Raw genomic sequence first — 26,821 nt, forward strand, 5'->3', positions numbered from 1 at the left:
GAAAATTTCCAAATCAGAGTTTTTCAGGGACCAGTTAAGTTTAGAAGTAAATTTGAGGGTCTTTATGTTGCAAATCCCTTATGATGGACCCCATTATGAAAACTGCACCCCTCAAAGTATTTAAAATGACATTCAAAAAGTTTGTTAACCATTTAGGTGTTTCACAGGAATAGCAGCAAAATGGAAGAGAAAAATCTAAATCTCTATTTTTTACACTAACATGTTATTGTTGCCCCATTGTTTTCATTTTTACAAGGGGTAAAAGGTAAAAAGGCCCCTCAAAGCTTGTAATTCGTTTTCTCTCGAGTAAGGAAATACCTCATATGTGGATGTAAAGTGCTCTGTGGGTGCACTAGAGGGCTCAGAAGGGAAGGAGCGACAATGGGATTTTGGAGAATGAATTTTGCTGAAATGGTTTTTGGGGGGCATGTCGCATTTAGGAAGCCCCCATGATGTCAGAACAGTAAAAAAAAACATGACATACTATTTTGGAAACTACACCCCTCAAGGAACGTAACAAGGGGTAAATTGAGTCATTATACCCCACAGGTGACGAACTTCCATTAAATTTGGACGTGAAAATGAAAAATGTGATTTTTAACACTAAAATGCTGGTGTTACCCCAAATTTTCACACGGAGTAATTGGAGAAAATGCCCCCCAAAATTTGTAACCCCATTTCTTCTGAGTAAGGAAATACTTCACATGTGTATGTGAAGTGCTCTGTGGGTGCAGTAGAGGGCTCAGAAAGGAAGGAGCGACAATGGGATTTTGGAGAGTGAATTTTGCAGAAATGGTTTTTGGGGGGCATGTCGCATTTAGGAAGCCCCCATGATGCCAGAACAGTAAAAAAAAAAAAAAACACATGACATACTATTTTAGAAACTACACCCCTCAAGAAAAGTAACAAGGGGTAAAGTGAGCCTTAACACCCTACATGTGAATGACGAACTTTCGTTAAAATGGGACGTAAAAATAAATAAATAAAAACATTTTCGATCTTTTTCGCAAGGGGTAATAGGAGAAAAAGCCCCAAAAATGTGTAACCCCATTTCTTCTGAGTATGGAAATACCCCATATGTGGATGTAAAGTGCTCTGCAGGCACACTACAATGCTCAGAAGCCATTGGGCTTTTGAAGAGAGAATTTGGTTGGAATGGAAGTCGGGGACCATGTGCGTTTACAAAGCCCCCATGGTGCCAGAACAGTGGACCCTCCCCCACATGTGACCCCATTGTGGAAACTACACCTCTCACAGAATGTAATAAGGGGTGCAGTGAGCATTTACACCCCACTGGCGTTATCACAGATCTTTGGAACAGTGAGCTGTGCAAATGAAAAATTACATTTTTCATTTTCACGGACCACTGTTCCAAAAATCTGTCAGATACCTGTGGGGTGTCAATGCTCACTGTACTCCTTATTACAATCCGTAAAGGGTGTAGTTTCCAAAATGGGGTCACATGTGGGGGGGTCCACTGTTCTGGCAGCATGGGGGCTTTGTAAACGCACATTGCCTTCAATTCCAGCCTTATTCTCTCTCCAAAAGTCCAATGGTGCTCCTTCTCTTCTAAGCCTTGTAGTTCACCAGCAGAGAACTTTACATCCACATATGGGGTATTTCCATACTCAGAAGAAATGGGGTTACAAATTTTGGGAGGCTTTTTTCCTATTACCCCTTGTGAAAATGAAAAATTTGGGGTAACACCAGCATTTCAGGGGAAACATTATTTTTTTTTTTCACGTCCAACTTTAACGAAAGTTAGTCAAAGACCTGTGGGATGTTGAGGCTCACTATACCCCTTGTTACATTCCGTGAGGGGTGTAGTTTCTAAAATGGGGTCAAATGTGGGTATTTTTTCTTTTGTGTTTATGTCAGAACCACTGTAACCAACAGCCACCCCTGTGCAAATCACCAATTTAGACCACAAATGTACATGGCGCTCTCTCACTCCTGAGCCATGTTGTGTGTCCCCAGAGCACTTTGCGTCCACATATGGGGTATTTCTGTACTCATGAGAAATTGCGTTACAAATTTTGGGGGTCTTTTTCTCCTTTTACCTCTTGTGAAAATGAAAAGTATGGGGCAGCACCAGCATGTTAGTGAAAAAATGTGTATTTTTTACACTAACATGCTGGTGTAGCCCCTAACTTTTCCTTTTCATAAAGGGTAAAAGGAGAAAAATCCCCCCAAAATTTGTAACACAATTTTCCCTGAGTATGGAGATACCCTATATGTGGCCCTAAACTGTTGCCTTGAAATACGACAGGGCTCTGAAGTGAGAGAGCGGCATGCATATTTGAGGCTTAAATTAGGACTTTGCAATAGGGGCGGACCTGGATACAAGAATGGGGCTTGTCTCCACCAAAACCCTACGGTAGTGTTTCCCAAACAGGGTGCCTCCAGCTGTTGCAAAACTTCCAGCCTGCCAGGACAGTCAATTTCTGTCTGGCAATACTGGGAGTTGTTGTTTTGCAACAGCTGGAGGCTCCGTTTTAGAAACACTGCCGTATGAGACGTTTTTCATTTTTATGTATACGTAGTGTTTTACTTTTTATTTTGTGTCAGTGTAGTGTAATGTTTTTAGGGTACGTTCACACAGGCGGGGGTTCACAGTGCATTTTCCACTGGGAGTTTAAGCTGTGGCAAATTTTCTGCCGCAGCTCAAACTTGTAGAAGGAAGCCCACTGTAAACCCTAGCCTGTGTGAATGTACCCTGTACATTCACATAGGAGGGCAGGGTGCCCCAAACCTTCAGCTGTTGCAAAACTACAACTCCCATAATGCACTGACAGACCGTATATGCTGGGAGTTGTAGTTTTGCAATAGCTGTTGGCACACTGGTGGGGAACCACTGAGTTGGAAACAGACTCTAGCTCAGTGATTCCAACCCGTGTGCCTCCAGCTGTTGCAAAACTACAACTCCCAGCATGTCCGGTCTGTCAGTGCATTCTGGAAGTTGTAGTTTTGCAACAGCTTGAGGCACACAGGTTGGAATCACTGAGTTAGGAAAAAGACTCTAGCTAAGTGTTTCCCAACCAGTGTGTCTACAGCTGTTGCAAAACTACAATTCCCAGCGTGCCCAGACAGTCAGGGATGCTGGGCGGTGTAGTTCTGCAATATCTGGCGCTTCAGATGTTGCAGAACTACAACTCCCAGCATGCCTGGACAGTCTGGGCATGCTAGGAGTTGTAGTTATGCAACAACTGGGGAAGAACAGTTTGGAGACCGCTAACTAGTGGTCTCCAAACTGTAGCCCTCCAGATGTTGCAAAACTACAACTCCAAGCATGCCCAGACAGTCTTTGGCTATCTGGGCATGCTGAGAGTTGCAGTTTTGCAACTTTTAGAAGGCCACAGTGAAGATCACTTACCGGCGATCTTCACTGGAGCCTCCTCCGCCGCACTTTCCGGCCGCACTCCTGATGTCTCCGCCGCCGCCCGATGGTCTCTCCCGCCGATGCCGCTCCAGTAAGTCCGGTCTTCCCACCCCCTTGTTTCTCCCCTGCTCTACCCGAACTTCGATCGGTGGGCAGAGCGGGGGGGGGGGGGGTAAGAACTTTAACCCTCCCGCCCCCAGCTGCCATTGGTCATCAGCCTGATCGACCAATGGCAGGGTATCGGAGGAGGTGGCAGCACTGCCACCTTGCTCCTATCCTTTAGCATGGTCGGAGCTGTCTGTGTCAGCCCTGATCACTGTTATTTTCCGGGCGATGGGGTCACTAGTGACCCCATTGACCCGGAATCGCCGCAAATCGCCGGTCTGAATTGACGGGCGATTTACGGCGATCGCAGACATGGGGGGGTCTTAGGACCCCCCTAGGCATTGCCACGGGATGCCTGCTGATAGATATCAGCAGTCAACCCGGTCCGATCACCGCCCCCGGCGAGTGGCGGTGATCGGAAATGCGGAGGGCGTACAGGTACGCCCTCCATCCTTAAGTGATGGGACGCGAGATATCGATCAGCAGGCACCCTGCGCAAATGCCAAGGGGGGTCATCAGATCCCCCCATGTCGGCGATTGCCGCAAATCGCCGGTGAATTGACACCTAGGATTTGCAGCGATTTTCTTCCCACTCACAGTAGGCGGGGAAGAACGGGGAAACCGAAGAGGACCGTCACTGAAGATCCACTTACCCATCGGCAGCGGCAACAGGCGGCAATCGGCGGCAGAAGAGGACGGCGATGTGGCTCCCTGGATCCTACGGTAGCCGGTGAGTTGCCTAGCAACATCTGGAGGGCTACAGTTTGAGACCACTATACATTGGTATACAATACCCCTATGTCCACCCCTATGCAATCCCTAATTTAGTCCTCAAATGCACATGGAGCTCTCTCACTTCGGAGCCCTGTCGTATTTCAAGGAAACAGTTTAGGGCCACATATGGGGTATTTCCGTACTCGGGAGAAATTGCACAACAAATTTTGGTGGGCTTTTTGTCCTTTTACCCCTTATGAAAAGGAAAAGTTGGGGGCTACACCAGCCTGTAAGTGTAAAAAAATAAAAATATTTACACTAACATGCTGGTGTTGCCCCATACTTTTTATTTTCACAAGCGGTAAAAGGAAAAAAAGACCCCCAAAATTTGTAACGCAATATCTCCTGAGTACAGAAATACCCCATATGTGGGCGTAAAATGCTCTGCGGACGCACAACAAGGCTCAGGAGTGAGAGCGGCATGTACATTTGAGGCCTAAATTGGTGGTTTGCACAGGGGTGGCTGATTTTACTGCAGTTCTGAAACTATTTTGGAAACTACACCCCTCATGGAATGTAACAAGGGGTATAGTGAGCCTTAACACCCCACGGGTGTTTGACAAATTTTCATTAAAGTTGGATGGGAAAATGAAAAAAAAACTAAAATGCTAGTGTTATCCAAAATTTTCACTAAAATGCTGGTGTTACCCAAAAATTTTCATTTTCACAAGGGAAAATAGGAAAAAAGCCCCCCAAAATTTGTAACTCCATTTCTTCTGAGTAAGAACATACCCCATACGTTGATGTAAAGTGCTCTGATGGCGAACTAAAGGCTCAGAAGAGAAGGAGCGCCATTGGGATTTTGAAGAGAAAATTTGTCCGGAATTGAAGTCCACCTGTGTTTACAAAGCCCCCATAGTGCCAGAACAGTGGACCCCCCCCCCCCCCCCACATGTGACCCCATTTTGGAAACTACACCCCTCACGGAATGTAATAAGGGGTACAGTGAGCATTAACGCCCCACAGGTGTCTGACAGATTTTTGGAACAGTGGTCTGTGAAAATAAAAAATTTAATTTTTCATTTGCACAGCCCACTGTTCCAAAACGCCACTGGGGTGTCAAACGCCAGTGGGGTGTACATACTCACTGCACCCCTTATTAGTTTCTGTGAGGGGTGTAGTTTCCAAAATGGGGTCACATGTGGGGGGTCCACTGTTCTGGCATCACGGGGGGCTTTGTAAACGCACATTGCCCCTGACTTCCATTCCAAACAAATTCTCTTTCCAAAAGCCCAATGGCGCTCCTCCTCTTCAGAGCATTGTAGTGCGCCAGCAGAGCACTTTACGTCCACACATGGTGTATTTCCATACTCAGGAGAAATGGGGTTACAAATTTTGGGGGTCATTTTCTCCTATTACCCCTTTTAAAAATTAAACATTTTGGGAAAAAACAGCATTTTAGTGGAAAATTATTTTTTTTCATTTACACATCCAATTTTAACAAAAAGTTGTCAAACACCTGTGGGGTGTTAAGGCTCACTGTACCCCTTGTTACGTTCCTTAAGGGGTGTAGTTTCCAAAATTGTATGCCATGTGGGGTATTATTTTTGCTGTTCTAGCACCATAGGGGCTTCCTAAATGGGACATGCCCTCAAAAAACATTTCAGAAAACTCACTCTCCAAAATCCCACTGTCGCTCCTTCCCTTCTGAGCCCTCTAGTGCACCCACAGAACACTTGACATACACATATGAGGTATTTCCTTACTCTAGAGAAATTGGGTTACACATTTTAGGAAGATTTCTCTCCTTTTACCCCTTGTAAAAATTCAAAAACTGGGTCTACAAGAACATGCCAGTGTTAAAAATGAAGATTTTAAATTTTCTCCTTCAATTTGCTGCTATTCCTGTGAAACACCTAAAGGGTTGATGCAAGTATCGACAACATTTTACCACTAACATAAAGTAGAATATGACACGAAAAAACATTCTCAGAATCAGAATGAAAGGTAAAAGCATCCCAGAGTTATTAATGCTTAAAGTGACAGTGGTCAGATGTGCAAAAAATGGCCGGGTCCTACACTGAAAATTGGCTGGGTCCTTAAGGGGTTAAGCATGTGTGTGTGCATATATATATATATATATATATATATATATATATATATATATATATCAGAGTAGGTTATAGCTATGTATTGCACATAAAGTGGTGTGGCTGCTGTCCTCACTCATTACATACATCATAAGGTCAGATAATGGACACCAAACAGTGCCACCCCCCACGTTTCTCCACAAACTGTGGCTTATTCAACTGGACATGGCCCACAGCTTGTTGTAAAACGTTGCGGGTGCCACAATGTGTCAGGGATTCATTGTATGTAAACAGCAGCCATGCCACTTTATGTGCAATATGTTTTTTAGCACCTAACACAAACTGGCGTATCAGAGTGTTAAAGGGGTACTCCGGTGCAAAACATTTATTTTTTTTAAATCAACGGGTGCCAGTAAGTTAAACAGATTTGTAAATGAGTTCTATAAAAAAATCTTTACCCTTTCAGTACTTTTTAGCAGCTGAATTCTACAGAGGAAATTCTTTTCTTTTTGAATTTCTTTTTTGTCTTGTCCACAGTGCTCTCTGCTGACACCTGATGCCCGTATCAGGAAATGTCCAGAGCAGGAGAAAATCTCCATAGCAAACCTATGCTGCTCTGGACAGTTCCTGACATGGACAGTGGTGTCAGCAGAGAGCACTGAGGACAAGACAAAAAAGAAATTCAAAAAGAAAAGAATTTCCTCTGTAGCATACAGCTGCTAAAAAGTACTGGAAGGGTAAAGATTTTTTAATAGAAGTCATTTACAAATCTGTTTAACTTTCTGGCACCAATTGATTTAAAAATAAAATGTTTTCCACTGGAGTACCCCTTTAAGTAACATTACAGCTATAAAACCAATGGTTGAGATCTTTAGCTAGTATTAGAAGGCACTTAATAAAGAGCCGAGGTACGTTATCTGGAGTCACCCAAGTGCAAATAAAAAGTGCAAGTGTTAAAGGGGTACTCCACTGGCCGGCGTTCGGAACATTTAGTTCCATACGCTGGCCAGTGAAGTACCCCTTTAATAAGCTATGTTTTATACAGTTTAGAGGATGGGTTCTTACGGAGTGTTCTCTGTGCAAAATGACAGACCTCTCTTTATGACCCCTTTTATGTTACAGCAAAGTAGAACAATAATTTGCTGGTTTGCAGTCTCTCACTGACGTATATATAAACTTGTTTTCATTTGCAGCCTATTTAACAACAACGTCTGTGATATGGGAGCTGAAGAGTTGGCCAGTATACTTCCTGATATGACGTCACTTGAGGCTTTACAGTAAGTACGCAGGGACAATAAACATGTAGTCCTGAATTATTAGTGAGGTTTTCTCAGTATAGACACTAGAATATGCCATCAATGACTAATCGGGGGGGGGGGGGGGGGGGGGCAGTCACGGTGACATATGGCAGGTGTATTGAAAATGGTGCACCACTTTGTCATCTGTCATCCCTGCTTTTTTTTGGAGACCCAATGATTGTCCCAAAATAGTCAATGACAGACCACATGGCTTCTGACCAACGCCGGGCAGAGATACCAGGCTCCTGACACTTTGTTATAGCAGTCAGTGGCTAAGAGGAATAATGGGAAATAGAGTTTTAGTCCCCGTTAGACACTTTAAGACTTTTTCTTAGATATACTTGATGATACCCTTATTTTAAAATGAAAAAGTAGGAAGGACGGTCCTCAATAACTAAAAAGACCCCTATGGAGTCTTTCCCACAATGCGGTGGGTGATTTTAATGTAATATGATCGACCCAGAGTGGCCAGGATAACAATGTGTCTGCAAAGAAGGTGTGGGTGGTTTGGTCAGAATAATGAGGTAGACGCATTGTTATCCTGGCCACCCTGGGTTTTCAAGTTTGTACTTTTATGGTTGCCTATGGTATTAGCGCCTTGTACGCTAGTTGTAAGCTGCACATCCCATCACTTATCGCATTAATTTAAAATGTCTGTGGCATGGTCTCTTTAACTAAGGAGAGGTTCGCACTTTGTAAAATTTTGTGGCATATTTTATTTTACGTGCACATTTTCGGCATTATCGGTAAAAATATAGTCGCAATGTTTTTTTTTTTAACAGTTACGAATGAATAATGCACCAAAATGATGTCCCATTACCTCTGTCTGGAGTAAACTAGTTAATAGTTTGTGTAAACTTAAACAGTGTAAACTTGACTAGACCAAAGGCTAGCCAAAGGCTGTCAGGGCATTCTGGGAGTTGTATTTTTGCAACAGCTGGAGACACACTGTTTGAAAAACTGTGGACTAGACCGACTACAGATGTATCACATTTTTCAGTCACTGAGTCACTCTTATAAATCTGGTGCATTTTAAGTTTGTCCTCCTAAGTATGCACTCTCTAAGAATTGATAAGAGAAAATAAAAGGAAAGAGAGGACAGCGCCTCGTGTAACTCTGCGAATATAGAGGGAGGTGATAGCCTAAAGGTGGACTCTCACCTGTTGCACCTCTTGGTTTTTAAGCATATCGCCCCATATAGCGGGGTACCAGGGAACTGCCAGCCAGAGGAGTGGTTGCTGGACACCGAGTGATCAGGTCCAGAATTAGGCAAATTCGGGAGAAGAAAAAAGAACTCCAACTCGGCGCTGTTCCAATGAGGCAACGTTTCCGTTCTTAATCAAGTAAAACCATATTTATTTGATAAATTAGTTTTACAGGCACATCAGAGGCAAGACGCGTTTCGGGTCACTACGTACCCTTTCTCAATTGCGGATGTAACAAGCAGTAAGAATAGCGGTCATTTATAGTTACAAAAAGCCCGCTAACATAAAGGAGGCGTGGCTAAACCTCCTTAGCGCGAGTAAATTTCTATAAAACATCATATAGTTAAAATCGAGCATTTTATATCCTGCTACAATATACTTTAAGAATACATAACAAAAAGTTAAAAATATTCAAGAATAGACAAAAGACATTGATTGCACCTTTAACCCGGACCTAAACGGGCTCCTTTCCGTGAGCTCCGTGAACATAATAAACATAAAGTCAACAAACTTACCATGAGTGAAGAATTTTATCTTTCATACAGCATAATATACAATGTCAGTCTATATCTAAAAGAAAAAGGCCGAACTAATTATAATGCATTTTTACAAAACACATCTCGGATGTAAGTAAACACTGTAGTAGAGACGTCACCTCAAGGTTTTCTTATGAATGACCGCTCCATATGTGTAAACATCATGACGTATCTGACGTACCTAGCGTCATCACCGTGGTGACCGTAACTATCCCACAACTTTATCAATGGGCAAGCGGCTACACATTTGTTGATATTCAGCGGAGCAACGCTTACAAGGTAGGTCATTTTGCCAGAAACCCTGCTATAAATATACCGCAACTATAGCGATACTAATTAGGAAATATTTCACTATCTGCCATATCTAAATAAATAAATAAGGTGACACTAAACATAATTTATGATTATAAAATTCTAGTGAAAATAAGTACTAATTAAATTTGTATATAAAAATATTCCAATAAACATATTGTAAATAGAGCATACATAAAGGGACCATTTAGCGCTAAAAATCCTGAATAAAATAAATAAAAAACCTATTATGGCAGGTAAAAAACTATTGCAGTAAAAATAGTTTTTTCCCTGCCATTTTGGGGTGTTTCAGGTGTAGCTCTAAAACCTGCAAATGCTGCGCTAATATGGTTCACGGCATAAAAGAATTTAAGTCGGTCGTTACAGGTGAGACCTTCCAAATAAAATCCCATATGAATTGCGGCACCGAATATGTTGTTTATCTGCTTGAGTGTCAGTGCGGACTCCAGTATATTGGCCGCACAATCCAACCTTTCCGATGCCGGATTAACAAGCACCGCAATAATGTTAATAATGGCTACATTTTGCACAGCGTATCTAGACATGCTCTACATTTCCATAAGTGTGATTTTACTGGTTTTAGACTGTTTCCCATTGAGCACATAGCTAGAGGAACCAACCAGCGCTTCAATTCCTTGAAAAACTGGGAGAAATATTGGATATTCCGTTTAAAAACTTTAGTTCCTCTTGGTCTTAATGAATATATTGAGAATACCCATTAAATTACAATTATCTACATAATTAAATAATGTTTTTTTGCTTTGGGTATAAATTTGTGTACAACCCCATACATACTGTATTTTAATTCTGCTATAAATTATTTAAATTATTCCCGATTTTTAGCGCTGAATGGTCCCTTTATGTCTGCTCTATTTACAATATATTTTTTGGAATATTTTTATATACAATTTTAATTAGTACTTATTTTCACTAGAATTTTATAATCATAAATTATGTTTAGTGTCACCTTATTTATTTATTTAGATATGGCAGATAGTGAAATATTTCCTAATTAGTATCGCTATAGTTGCGGTATATTTATAACAGGGTTTCTGGCAAAATGACCTACCTTGTAAGCGTTGCTCGGCTGAATATCAACAAATGTGTAGCCGCTTGCCCATTGATAAAGTTGTGGGAGAGTTACGGTCACCACGGTGATGACGCTGGGTACGTCAGATACGTCATGAGGTTTACACATATGGAGCGGTCATTCATAAGAAAACCTTGAGGTGACGTCTCTACTACAGTGTTTACTTACATCCGAGATATGTTTTGTAAAAATGCATTATAATTAGTTCGGCCTTTTTCTTTTAGATATAGACTGACATTGTATATTATGCTGTACGAAAGACAAAATTCTTTACTCATGGTAAGTTTGTTGACTTTATGTTTATTATGTTCACGGAGCTCACAGAAAGGAGCCCGTTTAGGTCCGGGTTAAAGGTGCAATCAATGTCTTTTGTCTATTTTTGATTATTTTTTTACTTTTTGTTATGTATTCTTAAACTGTATTGTAGCGGGATATAAAATGCTAAATTTAACTATATGATGTTTTATGGAAATGTACACGCACTAAGGAGGTTTAGCCACGCCTCCTATATGTTGGCGGGCTTTTTGTAACTATAAATGACCGCTATTCTTACTACTTGTTACATCCGCAATTGAGAAAGGGTACGTAGTGACCCGAAACGCGTCTTGCCTCTGATGTGCCTGTAAAACTAATTTATCAAATAAATATGGTTTTACTTGATTAAGAATGAAAACGTTGCCTCATTGGAACAGCGCCGAGTTGGAGTTCTTTTTTCTTTTCCTTAATCTCTCTAAGAATTGGACAGTTTTAGTAATTTCCCCCATTGTGTCTGGTTTTCTTTAATGTTCTGCTTTTTTCTAGTCAGTTAGCTTTTTTTTGTTTGTTTGTCTTAAGCTTGGATTGCAACAGGATCACATGTACCGGGGCTGAAAAACTTGCAGCAAGTCTTCAGAAGTGCCCTAAAATGAGAAGTCTAAGGTAAGAGCATATGGGTTTTATACGGTTTATTATGTGGCTCCACCTACTGTTGGAATTATAAAATGCAGGGTAACATTTCTAGCCCACAGAATAGATAAACGGGGAATTGTGGTAGACAGATAAATGAGAAAAGAAGTTTAAATGCATTCAACTGAAACTGTAAATATATGTAAACATAGATCTTTAAGCTCCCTTCTATGATGCTTTGAACAATCGTATTCTTTTTTAGCGGGGTGAGATTCAGATAACTCTTATTTATAAAGGTCTTTAGAAAAACTGATTGTTAACCTCGACGTCACTAGTTTGCAGGTCTTGAGTTTCATATTTCCGGCATAAGGCCATGTTCACACCGCAGAATTTCCGAACAGAATCCGCCAGAAAAAATTCACTTGAGTCCATTTCATGTGAACATAAAAATGTGCGGAATTCCACATATTTTCCACCATGTGAACATAGCCTAATGTAGTGAGAAGGAATTGATATGGGATGACGGTCGAGTATGTGCAGCTTCATACAACTCTATGGGAGATAACCGAGGATCAGGGGAATCAGGACCCTCATTTTAGTCACTGTGGGGTTCCCATCAGTGATCTAACATTTACCACCTACACTGTGTGACCTAAGCTCTGTATGTAAATGTTGATGGTGTATCAGTGTCTGGGGAAAACTAGTAAGGACTTCTGGTTACCTGTACTAGCCGTATCAAAACATTCCACAGGGGTTGTTTGTTCTTTCCGCATCCCTTTAAATATACTCCGCTGCTAGACATCCCCCCTCGATCTCCCACAGCTCCCAGCGTTCTAAACAAATTCCTGGTTTCTGGGGCAGTGGCCGTGATGCCCTCTCGTGACGTCATGCCACGCCACACCCCCTCCATTCATATCTATGGGAGGGGGCGTGTTGACACGCCCCCTCCCATAGACATGAATGGAGGGGGTAGGTCGACACACTCCCTCCTATAGACATGAATGTAGAGGGAGTGGCATGATGTCATGAGGGGGCGTGGCCGTGACAATCTCGGCCTCCAGCTCAGAGTGTTCTGAACAAAATGTTCAGAATGCTGGAGCACAGGAGTACCCCTTTAAGCTGGATAGTGTCTCCACAGAGATTGGCTGATGCTCTATCAGTAAATATTCTTAAAGTGTTCCTGTCATTTGCAAAAACTTTTTTTTATAATGCAGACAATAACACACATTGGTTAAAAAAATGTGTATATTTTTGGGTGAAAAAATGCTGTCCCTGCAGCTATTGCCTGTGTGGAGACAAAATACAGGGAGTGTTGGCAGGATTAGCAGGACTCTGTGCAAGCTCCTGGCTTGTTAATAATCTTGCTGTGTGAGTCGGGAGCATGTCACACAGCCTCAGTGCATAGAGCCCTGCTTGTCCTTAGTATACAGAGCCCTCCTTGTCCTCAGTGCACAGAGCCCTGCTTGTCCTCAGTATACAGAGCCCTGCTTGTCCTCAGTGTAGAGCCCTGCTTGTCCTCAATGCACAGAGCCCTGCTTGTCCTCAGTGCACAGAGCCCTGCTTGTCCTCAGTGCACAGAGCCCTGCTTGTCCTCAGTGCACAGAGCCCCGCTTGTCCTCAGTGCACAGAGCCCTGCTTGTCCTCAGTGCACAGAGCCCTTCTTGTCCTCAGTGCACAGAGCCCTGCTTGTTCTCAGTGCACACAGCCCTGCTTGTCCTCAGTGCACAGAGCCCTGCCTGTTCTCAGTATACAGAGCCCTGCTTGTCCTCAGTGTACAGAGCCCTGCTGGTCCTTACTGCACAGAGCCCTGCTTGTCCATAGTATACAGAGCCCTGCTTGTCCTCAGTGCACAGAGCCCTGCTTGTCCTCAGTATACAGAGCCCTGCTTGTCCTCAGTGCACAGAGCCCTGATTGTCCTCAGTGCACAGAGCCCTGCTTGTCCCCAGTATACAGATCCCTGCTTGTCCTCAGTGCACAGATCCCTGCTTGTCCTCAGTCTACAGAGCCCTGCTTGTCCTCAGTGTACAGAGCCCTGCTTTTCCTCAGTGTACAGAGCCCTGCTTGTCCTCAGTGTGCAGAGCCCTGCTTGTCCTCAGTGCGCAGAGCCCTGCTTGTCCTCAGTGTGCATAGCCCTGCTTGTCCTCAGTGCACAGAGCCCTGCTTGTCCTCAGTGCACAGTGCCCTGCTTGTCCTCAGTATACAGAGCCCTGCTTGTCCTCAGTGCACAGATCCCTGCTTGTCCTCAGTGTACTGAGCCCTGCTTGTCCTCAGTGTACAGAGCCCTGCTTGTCCTCAGTGTACAGAGCCCTGCTTGTCCTCAGTGTACAGAGCCCTGCTTGTCCTCAGTGTACAGAGCCCTGCTTGTCCTAATGTACAGAGCCCTGCTTGTCTTCAGTGCACAGAGCCGTGCTTGTCTTCAGTGCACAGAGCCGTGCTTGTCCTCAGTGTACAGAGCCCTGCTTGTCCTCAGTGTACAGAGCTCTGCTTGTCCTCAGTGTACAGAGCCCTACTTGTCCTCAGTGTACAGAGCCCTACTTGTCCTCACAGATGTCACGCCGAGCGCTCCGGGTCCCTGCTCCCTCCCAGTGCGCTTGAAGTGCTTGTCTGCTTGCAGCGCCCCGGTCAGACCCGCTGACCGGGAGCACTGCTCTACTGTCACCGGTGGGGATGCGATCTATGTGGCGGGATGCACCCGCCCGCGGGTCGCATCCCAGTCCTCTCACCTGCCCCGTTCCCCTGCTGTCAGGTCCCGGTGCACGCGGCCCCGCTCTCTAGGGCGCGCGCGCGCCGACTCTCTGGAAATTTAAAGGACCAGTGCACCACTAATTGGTGCCTGGCCCAATCATTGTTAATCTCTTCCCCTTCCTGTCCTTGCCGGATCTTGTTGCCTTGTGCCAGTGAAGGCGTTTCCGTGTGTCCATAGCCTGTGTATCCAGACCCTTGCCGTTGCCCTTGACTACAAACCGATGCTGCCTGCCCCGACCTTCTGCTACGTTTGACCTTGCCTTTTGCCTAGTCCTTGTGTACCGCGCCTGTCTCAGCAGTCAGTGAGGTTGAGTCACTATCGGGTGGAACGACCTGGGGGTTACCTGCCGCAGCAAGTCTATCCCGCCTTGCGGCGGGCTCTGGTGAAAACCAGTAACCCCTTAGATTCCGTTCCCCTGGTACGGCCCACGCCATCACCTCACTGACACAGAGGATCCACTACCCGTGTCCTCCCCGGATACCACTCCGGATCCTGACAGTAGATCTGGCCATGGATCCTGCTGAGGTCCCGCTGCCCTGTGTCACTGACCTAACCTCCGTGGTCGCCCAGCAATCTCAGCAGAATCGCGCTACAAGGACAACAGCTAACTCAGTTGACTGCTATGCTATAACAGCTTCTGCCTCAACAACAGCAACCATCTCCTCCGCCAGCTCCTGCATCACCTCCGCAGCGAGTGGCCGCTCCCAGGCTCCGCCTGTCCCTACCTGACAAGTTTGATGGGGACTCTAAACTGTGCCGTGGTTTCCTGTCCCAGTGTTCCCTACAACTGGAGATGATGTCAGACCAATTTCCTACAGAACGGTCTAAGGTGGCATTCGTGGTCAGCCTGCTGTCTGGAAAGGCTTTGTCCTGAGCCACACCGCTTTGGGACCGCAACGATCCTGCCATTGCTACTATCCAGTCCTTCTTCTCAGAAGTACGCTGTGTCTTTGAAGTACGCTGTGTCTTCCTCAGCCGAGACTGCCCTATTGAATCTTGTCCAAAGGGAGTTCTTCAGTGGGCGAATACGCCATTCAGTTCCGCACCCTCGCCTCTGAGCTATCCTGGAATAATGAGGCCCTCTGCGCGACCTTCAAGAAAGGCTTATCCAGTCACATCAAAGATGTTCTGGCTGCACAAGAAATTCCTGCTACCCTGTCTGAACCTATCCATTTGGCCACATGCATCGACATGCGTTTCTCTGAAAGATGCCAGGAACTTTGTCAGGAAAAGGATCTTGTTCGCACCAGGCGGTTTCCTCCCCTGGCACCTCTCTTCCAGCGTCCTTTGCAATCTATTCCAGTGCCTTCCGCCGAGGAGGCTATGCAAGTGGATCGGTCTCGCCTGACCCAACAAGATTCGCCGTAGGAACGAAAACCTGTGCCTGTACTGTGCTAGTACCGAACATTTCCTAAAGGACTGTCCTATTTGTCCTCCGCGTCAGGGAAACGCTTGCACCTAGTTAACGTAGGAGAGGCGTTGCTAGGTGTCAATTCTTCCTCTCCACGACTGACTATACCTGTGCGGATTGCTATACCCGCTAATACTAACACTTCCTTCCCCGCTGTGGCCTTCTTGGATTCTGGTTCAGCGGGAAGTTTCATTGAAGCCTCCCTAATCAACAGATTCAATATTCCTGTTACCCGTCTTGTCAAACCTCTCTTCATTTCATCCGTCAATGGAGAGAGGCTGGTCTGGACCGTGCGTTACCGCACTCAACCGCTGCTCATGAGTGTTGGAGTTCACCATCATGAACATATTGAATTTTTCGTGCTGCCCAACTATACTTCAGAAATTCTTCTGGGCTTGCCCTGGCTCCAACGTCACTCGCCTAGCCTCGACTGGGCCACCGGGGACATTAAGAGTTGGGGATCTTCTTGCCACAAGCGATGTCTCCACCCAGTTTCTTCCTGCCAAGTCTCCGTTGCCACTCCATTGCCAGTTCTTCCTAAGGCCTATCAGGACTTTACTGACGTCTTTAGTAAAAAGCAAGCAGAGGTCTTACCTCCACATAGACCCTATGACTGCCCTATCGACTTGCTCCCTGGTACCACACCGCCCCGTGGTAGGATTTACCCACTTTCTGACCCGGAAACACAAGCCATGACGGAGTACATTCGGGAAAACCTCAAAAGAGGGTTTATCCGGAAATCTTCTTCTCCAGCCGGAGCTGGATTCTTCTTCGTGGCCAAGAAGGATGGGTCTCTACACCCTTGTATTGACTACCGAGGTCTTAATAAGATCACAGTAAAAAAATGCTATCCTCTACCACTCATCTCTGAACTATTCGATCGATTGTGTGGAGCCAAGATCTTCACCAAACTTGATCTAAGGGGCGCCTATAATCTCATCCGTATTCGTGAAGGTGATGAATGGAAAACCACTTTCAATACCAGAGATGGTCACTTTGAATATCTTGTCATGCCCTTCGGTCTATGCAACACCCCAGCGGTCTTCCAGGACTTTGTCAACGAGATTTTCCGGAACATGCTGTATTCCTGTGTGGTGGTCTATCTTGATTAATGCAAAGAAAAAAACACAGTGCAATAAAAGAAACTGTTTATGCTGTAAAGAAATTACCCACGGCCTGACAACTATAACATCTAAAAAAAACTGGTCACACTTTTAATATTAAAACTAGACTAATGTGTCAATCTGAATATGTCATTTATGTTATACAATGTATGTGCTCACTACAATATGTAGGACGCACCACACAGGCTCTTCACAATCGGCTTAATAAACATCGGCAAAACATCCAAAATAATTTTCTATTGCATGGAATATCTCGACACTGCGCACAATTTCATCCAGACATACAGTACCCTATTACTATTACACCGCTGGAAGCAGTCCCTATCCATGTTCCAAATCTATTTGAATAACTGAAAAGGAAGGAAATCTATTGGATTTATCGCATGGGAACTTTAGTTCCGGACGGTTTGAATGAACTGTCAGAAGTAATACTGTAACATCAACTATAGGTTTACCTGTAATTATCCAGCCCTTTTCATATCCATTCTATCCTTCATATCAATTTCCTCTTATAATAGTGGTTTTTGCTGTGACAATTTTCCTTTACACAAGTGGCTTTCGCTGTGACAGCCTATACATCATTTACTTTATTAGGATATCCCTCACATAAGTATTTATATCAATATAAGAAATAAGCAAACTAATGTGCCTCTACCAATATATTGCCATTTACCTTTAATCGGTCCAATCATCGGTAGTGTATGTGCTGATTAGAGTGACCGGGGAGATTTCTTCCAAATCTGTCCGCTCTGCTTGCTATCCAACCCTTGTAGGTAACCAAGCAGGTTAAACTCCTCTATTTTATTGTGAATACTGCCATCTTGTGGTTGATTTTTAGTACTACATCTTTCAATTTAGTACATGAGACCTCTTTATTCTGTTGTTAACATTGCCATCTACTGGATGTTCTTGGTATAGCACATGTTACTTTGGCATGTAATTTATTTATAAGGGACATTTGTTTCTTTTTCTTTTTCTTTGATGTCATACAGGTTAATTTTAATTGTTTTAAAGCATACATGTATATTATCTGCTATTTTTTACAATTATTCTTTTATGTACTGATTCTTTTGCACACGACTTTTTTCCGGTATTCCGGAAGTAGTCATCTTTTGTAAAATCGTATAAAAGGAAGTCTTTTGTATGCTGTTCTTTGTGCCTGATGCAGACCCCTGTCCGGGGTCAAAAAGCGTTGCTTTATATGTCATAATTAAACATTTAAATGTACCCATGGACCAGCGCCTTCATTGAGGAACACGTTTTTATTCCTTCTCTTGTTGGTCTATCTTGATGACAGTCTTATTTTTTCTTCCAACCTAGAGGAACATCGCCTCCATGTCAGTCAAGTGCTCCAGCGCCCACGCAAAAATCATCTTTATGCCAAGATCGAGAAATGTCTTTTTGAATGCAGCAGTCTCCCCTTCTTGGGATACATAGTCTCCGGTCAAGGTCTTCAAATGGACCCTGATAAACTATCTGCAGTAATAGATTGGCCACGTCGCACTGGTTTGCGAGCCATCCAACGATTTCTCTGATTTGCAAATTATTATCGTCAATTCATTCCCCATTTCTCCACCATTGTTGCGCCTATTGTGGCCTTGTCCAAGAAAAATGCTAATCCGAAATCCTGGCTACCGCAGGCAGAGGAGGCCTTTAAACACCTCAAAGCTGCCTTCACTTCTGCTCCAGTCCTGCCAAGGCCAGATCCTCTGAAGCCTTTCTTCCTTGAGGTTGACGCTTCCTCAGTTGGTGCCGGAGCTGTCCTTCTTCAAAAAACCACTAAAGGAAAAAATATCACTTGCGGATTTTTCTCCAAGACTTTCTCTCCTCCTGAAAAGAATTATTCCATTGGAGACCGGGAACTATTGGCCATTAAGTTGGAACTTGAGGAGTGGAGACATCTTCTAGAAGGATCCTTGCATCCCATCACCATCTACACTGACCACAAAAGTTTGCCCTACCTTCAATCCGCCCAGCAGTTAAATCCCCGCCAGGCTAGATGGTCATTGTTCTTTGCCCCTTTCAATTTTCAAATTCATTTTCGGACAAGAATGTCAGGGCTGATGCTCTATCACGTAGCACCGATGCCTCGGAATCAGAAGTTCTTCCTCAACACATCATTCCTCCTGAGTGTCTGGTCGTCTCCGCCCCAGCTTCTTTGGTGCCAATTCCTCCCGGAAAAACGTATGTTCCTCCACGTCTTCGCCTCCAGACTCTCAAATGGGGTCATTCCTCCCACCTGGCGGGTCATGCTGGAATCAAAAAGTCCATACAGCTAATTGCCAGACACTATTGGTGGTCTTCCTTGGAGAAAGATGTGACCGATTTCGTACGGGCCTGTACAGTGTGTGCACGTGACAAGACTCCATGCCAGAAGCTGGCTGGTCTTCTTCTGCCTGTGCCTGAACAGCCATGGTCTCATATAGCGATGGACTTTATAACTGACCTACCTTCATCTCATGGCAACTCTGTCATTTGGGTGGTCGTTGATTGCTTTTCCAAAATGGCTCATTTTGTCCGACTTCCAGGTCTACCTTCTGTGCCACAATTGTCGAAACAAATTTTCTGCTCCACAGGCTTCCCACGCATATTGGCCCTCATTTACTAAAGGAGAACCAACGTTTTTTCTCGGTTATTGCACCCAAAATTTGGTCGTATCCTGCGTGCGCCCAAATCTGCGCCCAAAATTTAGGCTCACAACCTACATTTTCAAAAACACTCGGAGAGTTTACTTTGACCTACAAAATGGGCGTGGTTTACTCAAAAATGGGCGTTAACCCGACAAAATGGAAAAATCACTCGGAGTAATTGTGAAATAACTCTGAAAACAGTGTGATTTCTCAACTCTGAAAAACCAACAGCCCAGGGGTCGAGTGAAAATGGAAAAATGGAGTGTTTTTGAGGAAGTGACAGCTGAATATTGTGGTTCATGATTAAATTACTTGTTTTATACTTTAAAAGCATTTTTAACCCCTCAATGCTTTTATGATTAAATTATGTAATAGATTTTTTTAATTTATATATATATATATATATATATATATATATATATATATATATTTTTTTTTTTATATATATATATTTTTTAAAAACTTTGGGGTTGTTAATGGGTTACATTAACAATCATGAATGTAAAGTTACATCCTTGTGCAGAGTAACTTTACTTTATTTATTTGGTTTAATTTTTATTTTTCCAGTGCAACACTTTCTATTCCCGTGCGACAGAATTTAATATCGTGCGACACATGCAACAGATTAGTAAATCACAAGGAAAAAAAGACGAGTACACTGAAAAAAAAAAAAGGTAACCGACACTCCAGTCTTTGTACATGAGGGCCATTGTCTCTGATAGAGGTGTTCAATTTGTTTCAAAATTTTGGAGAGCACTCTGCAGTCAATTAAAGATCAAATTGAATTTCTCTTCCTCCTATCACCCTCAATCCAATGGACAAGTGGAAAGAGTTAACCAGATTCTTGACGACTACTTGCGGCATTTTGTCTCCTCCCGTCAAGATGATTGGGTCGACCTTCTGCCCTGGGCTGAATTCTCGTATAACTTCAAGAATTCTGAATCTTCCTCCAAATCTCCATTTTTTGTGGTGTACGGCCGTCACCCGCTTCCCCCCCTCCCCTTTCCCATTTCGTCTGGAGTTCCTGCCGTGGATGAATTGACACAAGATTTCTCCTCCATCTGGAAGGAGACTCAAAAGTCGTTATTACTGGCCTCATCTCGCATGAAGAGACATGCCAATAAAAAGAGAATTCCTCCTGTTTTTGCCCCCGGTGACAAAGTACGGCTCTCCGCCAAATACATCCGTTTCCGTGTCCCTAGCTACAAGCTTGGTCCTCGGTATTTCGGGCCTTTTAAAATCAAGAATCAAATCAATTCTGTCTCCTACAAGCTTCATCTTCCCCCTTCTCTTCGTATTCCTAACTCTTTCCATGTTTCTCTTCTCAATCCTCTCGTACTTAACCGCTTTTCTCCCAAGGTCACTGTTCCTGCTCCTATCTCTGGCTCCTCTGATGTCTTCTCCGTCAAGGAAATCCTCGCCTCCAAGGTCGTCCGAGGTAAAAAAAAAATGTTGGGTGGATTGGGAGAATTGTAGTCCTGAAGAAAGATCATGGGAACCCGAGGCCAATATTTTAGACGAGGAACTTATCTACAGATTCTTTGGTTCCAAAAAGAGGGGGAGACCCAAGGGGGGGGTACTGTCACGCTGAGCACTCCGGGTCCCTGCTCCCTCCCGGAGCGCTCGCGGCGCTTGTCTACTTGCAGCGCCCCGGTCAGACCCGCTGACCGGGAGCGCTGCTTTACTGTCACCGGTGGGGATGCGATCCACGTGGCGGGACGCGCCCGCCCGCTGGTCGCATCCCAGTCCTCTCACCTGCTCCATTCCCCTGCTGTCAGGTCCCGTTGCGCGCGGCCCCGCTCTCCAGGGCGCGCGCGCGCCGTCTCTCTGAAATTTAAAGGGCCAGTGCACCACTAATTGGTGCCTGGCTCAATCAGTGTTAATCACTTCCTTACATATAAAAACCCACTTCCCCTTCCTGTCCTTGCCGGATCTTGTTGCCTTGTGCCAGTGAAAGCGTTTCCGTGTGTCCATAGCCTGTGTATCCAGACCTTTGCCGTTGCCCTTGACTACCAACCGTTGCTGCCTGCCCCGACCTTCTGCTACATCTGACCTTGCCTTTTGCCTAGTCCTTGTGTACCGCGCCTGTCTCAGCAGTCAGTGAGGTTGAGTCGATATAGGGTGGAACGACCTGGGGGTTACCTGCCGCAGCAAGTCCATCCCGCCTTGCGGCGGGCTCTGGTGAAAACCAGTAACCCCTTAGATTCCGTTCCCCTGGTACGGCCCACGCCATCACCTCACTGACACAGAGGATCCACTACCCGTGTCCTCCCCGCATACCATTCTGGATCCTGACAACAGAGACACATAGGCAATAGCTGCAGGGGCCGCATTTTTTTTCACCCAAAAATATACACATATAAGTTTTTGCAAATAACAGTGCCCATTTGTCCTCAGTGCACAGAGCCCTGCTTGTCCTCAGTGTACAAAGCCCTGCTTGTCCTCAGTGTACAGAGCCCTGCTTGTCCTCAGTGTACAGAGCCCTGCTTGTCCTCAGTGTACAGAGCCCTGCTTGTCCTCAGTGCACAGAGCCATACTTGTTCTCAGTGCACTTAGCCCTGCTTGTCCTGAGTGCACAGAGCCCTGCTTGTCCTCAGTGCACAGAGCCCTGCTTGTCCTCAGTATACAGAGCCCTGCTTGTCCTCAGTGCACAGATCCCTGCTTGTCCTCAGTGTACAGAGCCCTGCTTGTCCTCAGTGTACAGAGCCCTGCTTGTCCTCAGTGTACAGAGCCCTGCTTGTCCTCAGTGTACAGAGCCCTGCTTGTCCTCAGTACACAGAGCCCTGCTTGTCCTCAGTGCACAGAGCCCTGCTTGTCCTCAGTGCACAGAGCCCCGCTTGTCCTCAGTGTACAGAGCCCTGCTTGTCCTCAGTGCACAGAGCCATGCTTGTTCTCAGTGCACTCAGCCCTGCTTGTCCTCAGTGTACAAAGCCCTGCTTGTCCTCAGTGCACAGAGCCCTGCTTGTCCTCAGTGCACAGAGGCCTGCTTGTCTTCAGTGCAGAGCCCTGATTGTCCTCAGTGCACAGAGCCCTACTTGTCCTCAGTATACAGAGCTCTGCTTGTCCTCAGTGTACAGAGCCCTACTTGTCCTCAGTGTACAGAGCTCCGCTTGTCCTCAGTGTACAGAGCCCTACTTGTCCTCACAGAGACACATAGGCAATAGCTGCAGGGGCCGCATTTTTTTTCATCCAAAAATATACACATATAAGTTTTTGCAAATAACAGTGCCCATTTTTTATTTGGTCTAAATGACAAGCAAATTTGCATTTAGGTGCACGCACTTGGGCTGGCCGGATTTTTAATCCAAACCCCCCCCCCCTTTTCTTCACTGTATATACCACAAGCACTTTAAGTTCCTCGTTTATACAAGAATAAATAAAAGCTAAGTTTTAATAAGACTGTAGGCAGTCTCTAGTTTAGGGCAGTCCTGAGGGGCTTGTCCCTAAAATTGTGTTATACATTTTATACTGTGTACTCATATTTGATATTTTATCTCTGTAGGATGTATAGTATGACCATCCCTCATGGCACTCTACAGCGTCTTCAGCAGCGAGATTCTCGAATCAGCTGTCTTACCATCGGGTGAAAAGGTAATTTTTTATATTTTTTTTGTAAATATACATATATGGCTGATAAATTCTAAAGTTTTACTTCTTACAACAGAGCAAAGGTGGTATTTGCTTGAAATCTCTTCATAGTGTTTTTGTGTGTAGTTTTCACTGTGGTTGTGCAATTGTTTATCTATAAATCAAATTCATTCAACATTCTATTATATCTCAGTTCTACACTATTTTCATGATCTGTGTTTGCAGTTAAACACATACTGAAATAAAGGGACTGCAGACACTGTGGTATAGCTGTTAGGGTACAAAAACAAACTCTACCTCTCCTGGAGCTGATGGTAGTTGCTGGATGTATAAAATGCCCTTTTTATTTCTCAGCCAGGTGTCAAGGAGGCTGGGCTGAGTTTCTTAAAGGGGTACTCCGCTGCTCAACATTTGGAACAAACTGCTCCGAACGCAGGAGCTGGGAGCACATTACGTCATAGCCACGCCCCATCAATGCAAGTCTATGGGAGGAGTCACACCCCCTCCCATAGACTTGCATTGAGGGGGCAGGGCTATGACATCACGAGCTCCCGGCCTGGCTCCAGTTTGTTCCAAACGCTGAACAGTGGAGTACCCATTTTAGTGTCACAGTCTGGCACACCTCGCTCACCTCTCCCTCCTTGACACCTGGCTGAGAAATAATGAGGCATTTATATAAATTTGGCAACCACCAACAGCTCCAGGTAAGGTACATTTTGCTTTGTAGCCCACGCACACTACATGTTTTCCGCTCCAAGCTAGAGTGGAATCCGCTTACAGCTGCTCACAGTATGGATGTTCCAAAGCAGAAATTCCGACACGGATTCCAATTCCACCAAAAGAATGAACATGTTTATTCTTATGGCTCAATATGCCCGGAAAAGCCTATTAGCCAATTACTCAGCAGGGGTTCATTTCCACAGCAAATTTAGTGTGAAATTTAAGGGGTTATCCAGGAAAAAAAATTTTTTATATATCAACTGGCTCCAGAAAGTTAAACAGATTTGTAAATTACTTCTATTAAAAAATGTTAATCCTTTCAGTACTTATGAGCTGCTGAAGTTAAGGTTGTTCTTTTCTGTCTAAGTGCTCTCTGATGACACGTGTCTCGGGAACCACCCAGTTTAGAAGCAAATCCCCATAGCAAACCTCTTCTAAACTGGGCAGTTCCCGAGACATGTGTCATCAGAGAGCACTTAGACAGAAAAGAACAACCATAACTTCAGCAGCTCATAAGTACTGAAAGGATTAAGATTTTTTAATAGAAGTAATTTACAAATCTGTTTAAATGGGCACTGTAACCAACTTTATTTTTTGATATGTTGTAGTACTTATGTACTACAACATATCTGTAATATACTTTTATTATATTTTTTTTTTATTAAAATGGTTTAAATTACACTTGAAAACCGGCCACTAGGGGTCTCCCTCCTAGTGGCCGGCTGCAGCCTGGCGTGACGTCACGCCTGAAAAAGGACTGATTTTGGCCTGGCAATCAGTCCTTTTTCAGTTAGGCTGCACTCGCTCCCTGCCTGTCAATCAGACAATCAGTCTGTCAGAACGGCCACTGTCTGGGAGGCCACTCCTCCTGCACATCACCGCCGCCGCCTCGCCACGGCCGCTGTCCCTGCACGCCCGCTGCCGGACTCTGCAGTAAGTGTAATGAGGGAACGGGGTATGCGGGAGGGGGGTTTGTGAGGGAGGGAACGGGGTATGCGGGGGGGGGGGGTTGTGATGGAGGGAACGGGGTATGGCGCGGGGGGAGGGAGAGGGAGTGGACGGGCTAGCGCCGTAGCGCCGCAGCGCCGCATGTAACTAACTAATAGTTTATCTACACAGGGTGCCTCCAGCTGTTTCAATACTACAACTCCCAATATGCCCTGACAGCCAATAGATGTCAGGGCAAGCTGGGAGTTGTAGGGGTGAAACTGCTGGAGGCACCCTGTGTAGATGAACTAAGGGCGGAAGTCCCCCCCAGCAGGCATCAGTGACGTCGTGCCTGCTGGGGAAGTCTGTCTGGTAGTGAGCACACTATCAGGCAGAAAAAAAGTTATTTTTAATATAGTAAAAATAAAAATTAAAAGCAGGGAGGGGGTTAGGGATAGATTGGCAAAAGGCAGGGACAGGAAAAAAAATATAGGATGGTGGGAGCTACCCTTTAACTTTCTGGAGCCAGTTGATATATAAAAAAACGTTTTCCCTGGATAACCCATATTGCAAACGTATCCAAAGACCCCATTTATCCAAGGGTAATTTTGGCCTCTATTTAGGTGCTTTCCATTAAAGGAGTTACACAGTATCAAAAAAAGTATCCCCTATCCACAGGAAAACATGACTTGGTGGGCAGTCCTACTCAGCAATTAACAACTCACATATGTACACTTATATATGGATAGTTGTCAATAACTGAGTAGCACCGCCCACATGACTACTTAGCCCAGAATGAGAAGAGATTTACATGAATAAATGACAAAGTTATCCTGGAACTTTTCCCACAAAACTATATATCACACCCCTTCTGCTCCGTAACATGATGTCTTCAGACTAGACTGCATATTCAACATTTCAGGCTCCTTTGAGGTATATTTAGAATCATGTTTTGTGAACCAACAAAGTATAAGTCAGTTTACAGCATTTACTGTATTTTTTGTTTTATTTTGCAGATGTGAAATGAAGAAAAATTACTCTGAATGATAAAACGGAAAACGCCCAAAGTGAAAAAGCCAAGCATTTGCACATTTGTATGTTTCACAATTGCACTAATGTCCAGTTGACAAGGTTTTTTTTTTTTTTTGCTCCTTTGTGCCATAATAACAAAACTTATTATTGTAGGGTGATGAAAACAGGGGCTAAAGTCATTAAAGGGGTACGCCATTGCTCAGTGTTTGGAACAAACTGTTCCAAACGCTGGAGCCAAGAGCTTGTGATGTCATAGTCCCGCCCCCTCAATGCAAGTCTATGGCGTCGGGAGCTTGTGACATCATAGCCCCGCCCCCTCATGACATCACGCCCCCCACTCTCAATGCAAGTCTATGGGCTAGGTGGCCGGGCTATGATGTCACGAGTTCCCGTCGCCGGCTCCAGCGTTCAGAACAGTTTGTTCCGAACACTTAGCAGCAGAGTACCCCTTTAAATACAAGGGTACCTGCTGGCAGATACATTACTGCTCGGTGATACAAAAGGCTTAAAGGGGTACTCCGGTGGAAAGTTAAACAGGTTTGTAAATTACTTCTATTAAAAAAATCTTAATTCTTCCAGTACCTATTAGCTGCTGAATACTACAGAGGAAATTCTTTTCTTTTTGGAACACAGAGCTCTTTGCTGACATCATGACCACAGTGCTCTCTGCTGACATCTCTGTCCATTTTAGGAACTGTCCAGAGCAGCATATGTTTGCTATGGGGATTTTCTCCTACTCTGGACAGTTCTTAAAATGGACAGAGATGTCAGCAGAGAGCACTGTGTTCATGATGTCAGCAGAGAGCTCTGTGTTCCAAAAGGAAAAGAAATTCCTATGTAGTATTCAGCAGCTAATAAGTACTGGAAGGATTAAGATTTTTTTTTAATAGAAGTGATTTACAAATCTTTTTAACTTTCTGGCACCAGTTGATTAAAAAAAAAAAAAAAAGTTTTCCACTGGGGTACTCCTTTAAAACACAAATAGGCCTTTAATGTAGCAGAGTTAAACAATATACTGACAACCCCTAA

General features: G+C 44.4%; 1 protein-coding gene across 4 annotated transcripts in view; it reads left to right on the forward strand.

Annotated features, from left to right (window-relative positions):
* CIITA (class II major histocompatibility complex transactivator) overlaps positions 1–26,338 on the forward strand; it is a 297,918-nt gene extending 271,580 nt beyond the window's left edge. For all 4 annotated transcript variants that reach the window (XM_056535321.1, XM_056535322.1, XM_056535323.1 and 1 more), the window contains 4 exons: positions 7,482–7,565; positions 11,564–11,647; positions 23,028–23,116; positions 25,777–26,338. In XM_056535321.1, the coding sequence (XP_056391296.1) occupies positions 7,482–7,565; positions 11,564–11,647; positions 23,028–23,112 (253 nt within the window). In that variant the 3' untranslated portion in view covers positions 23,113–23,116; positions 25,777–26,338. The remainder of the gene's footprint in view (positions 1–7,481; positions 7,566–11,563; positions 11,648–23,027; positions 23,117–25,776) is intronic.
* The last annotated feature ends 483 nt before the right edge of the window (positions 26,339–26,821 follow it).

The sequence above is a fragment of the Hyla sarda genome, chromosome 8 (genome assembly GCF_029499605.1).
Source record: "Hyla sarda isolate aHylSar1 chromosome 8, aHylSar1.hap1, whole genome shotgun sequence".
NCBI classification, from domain to species: domain Eukaryota; kingdom Metazoa; phylum Chordata; class Amphibia; order Anura; family Hylidae; genus Hyla; species Hyla sarda.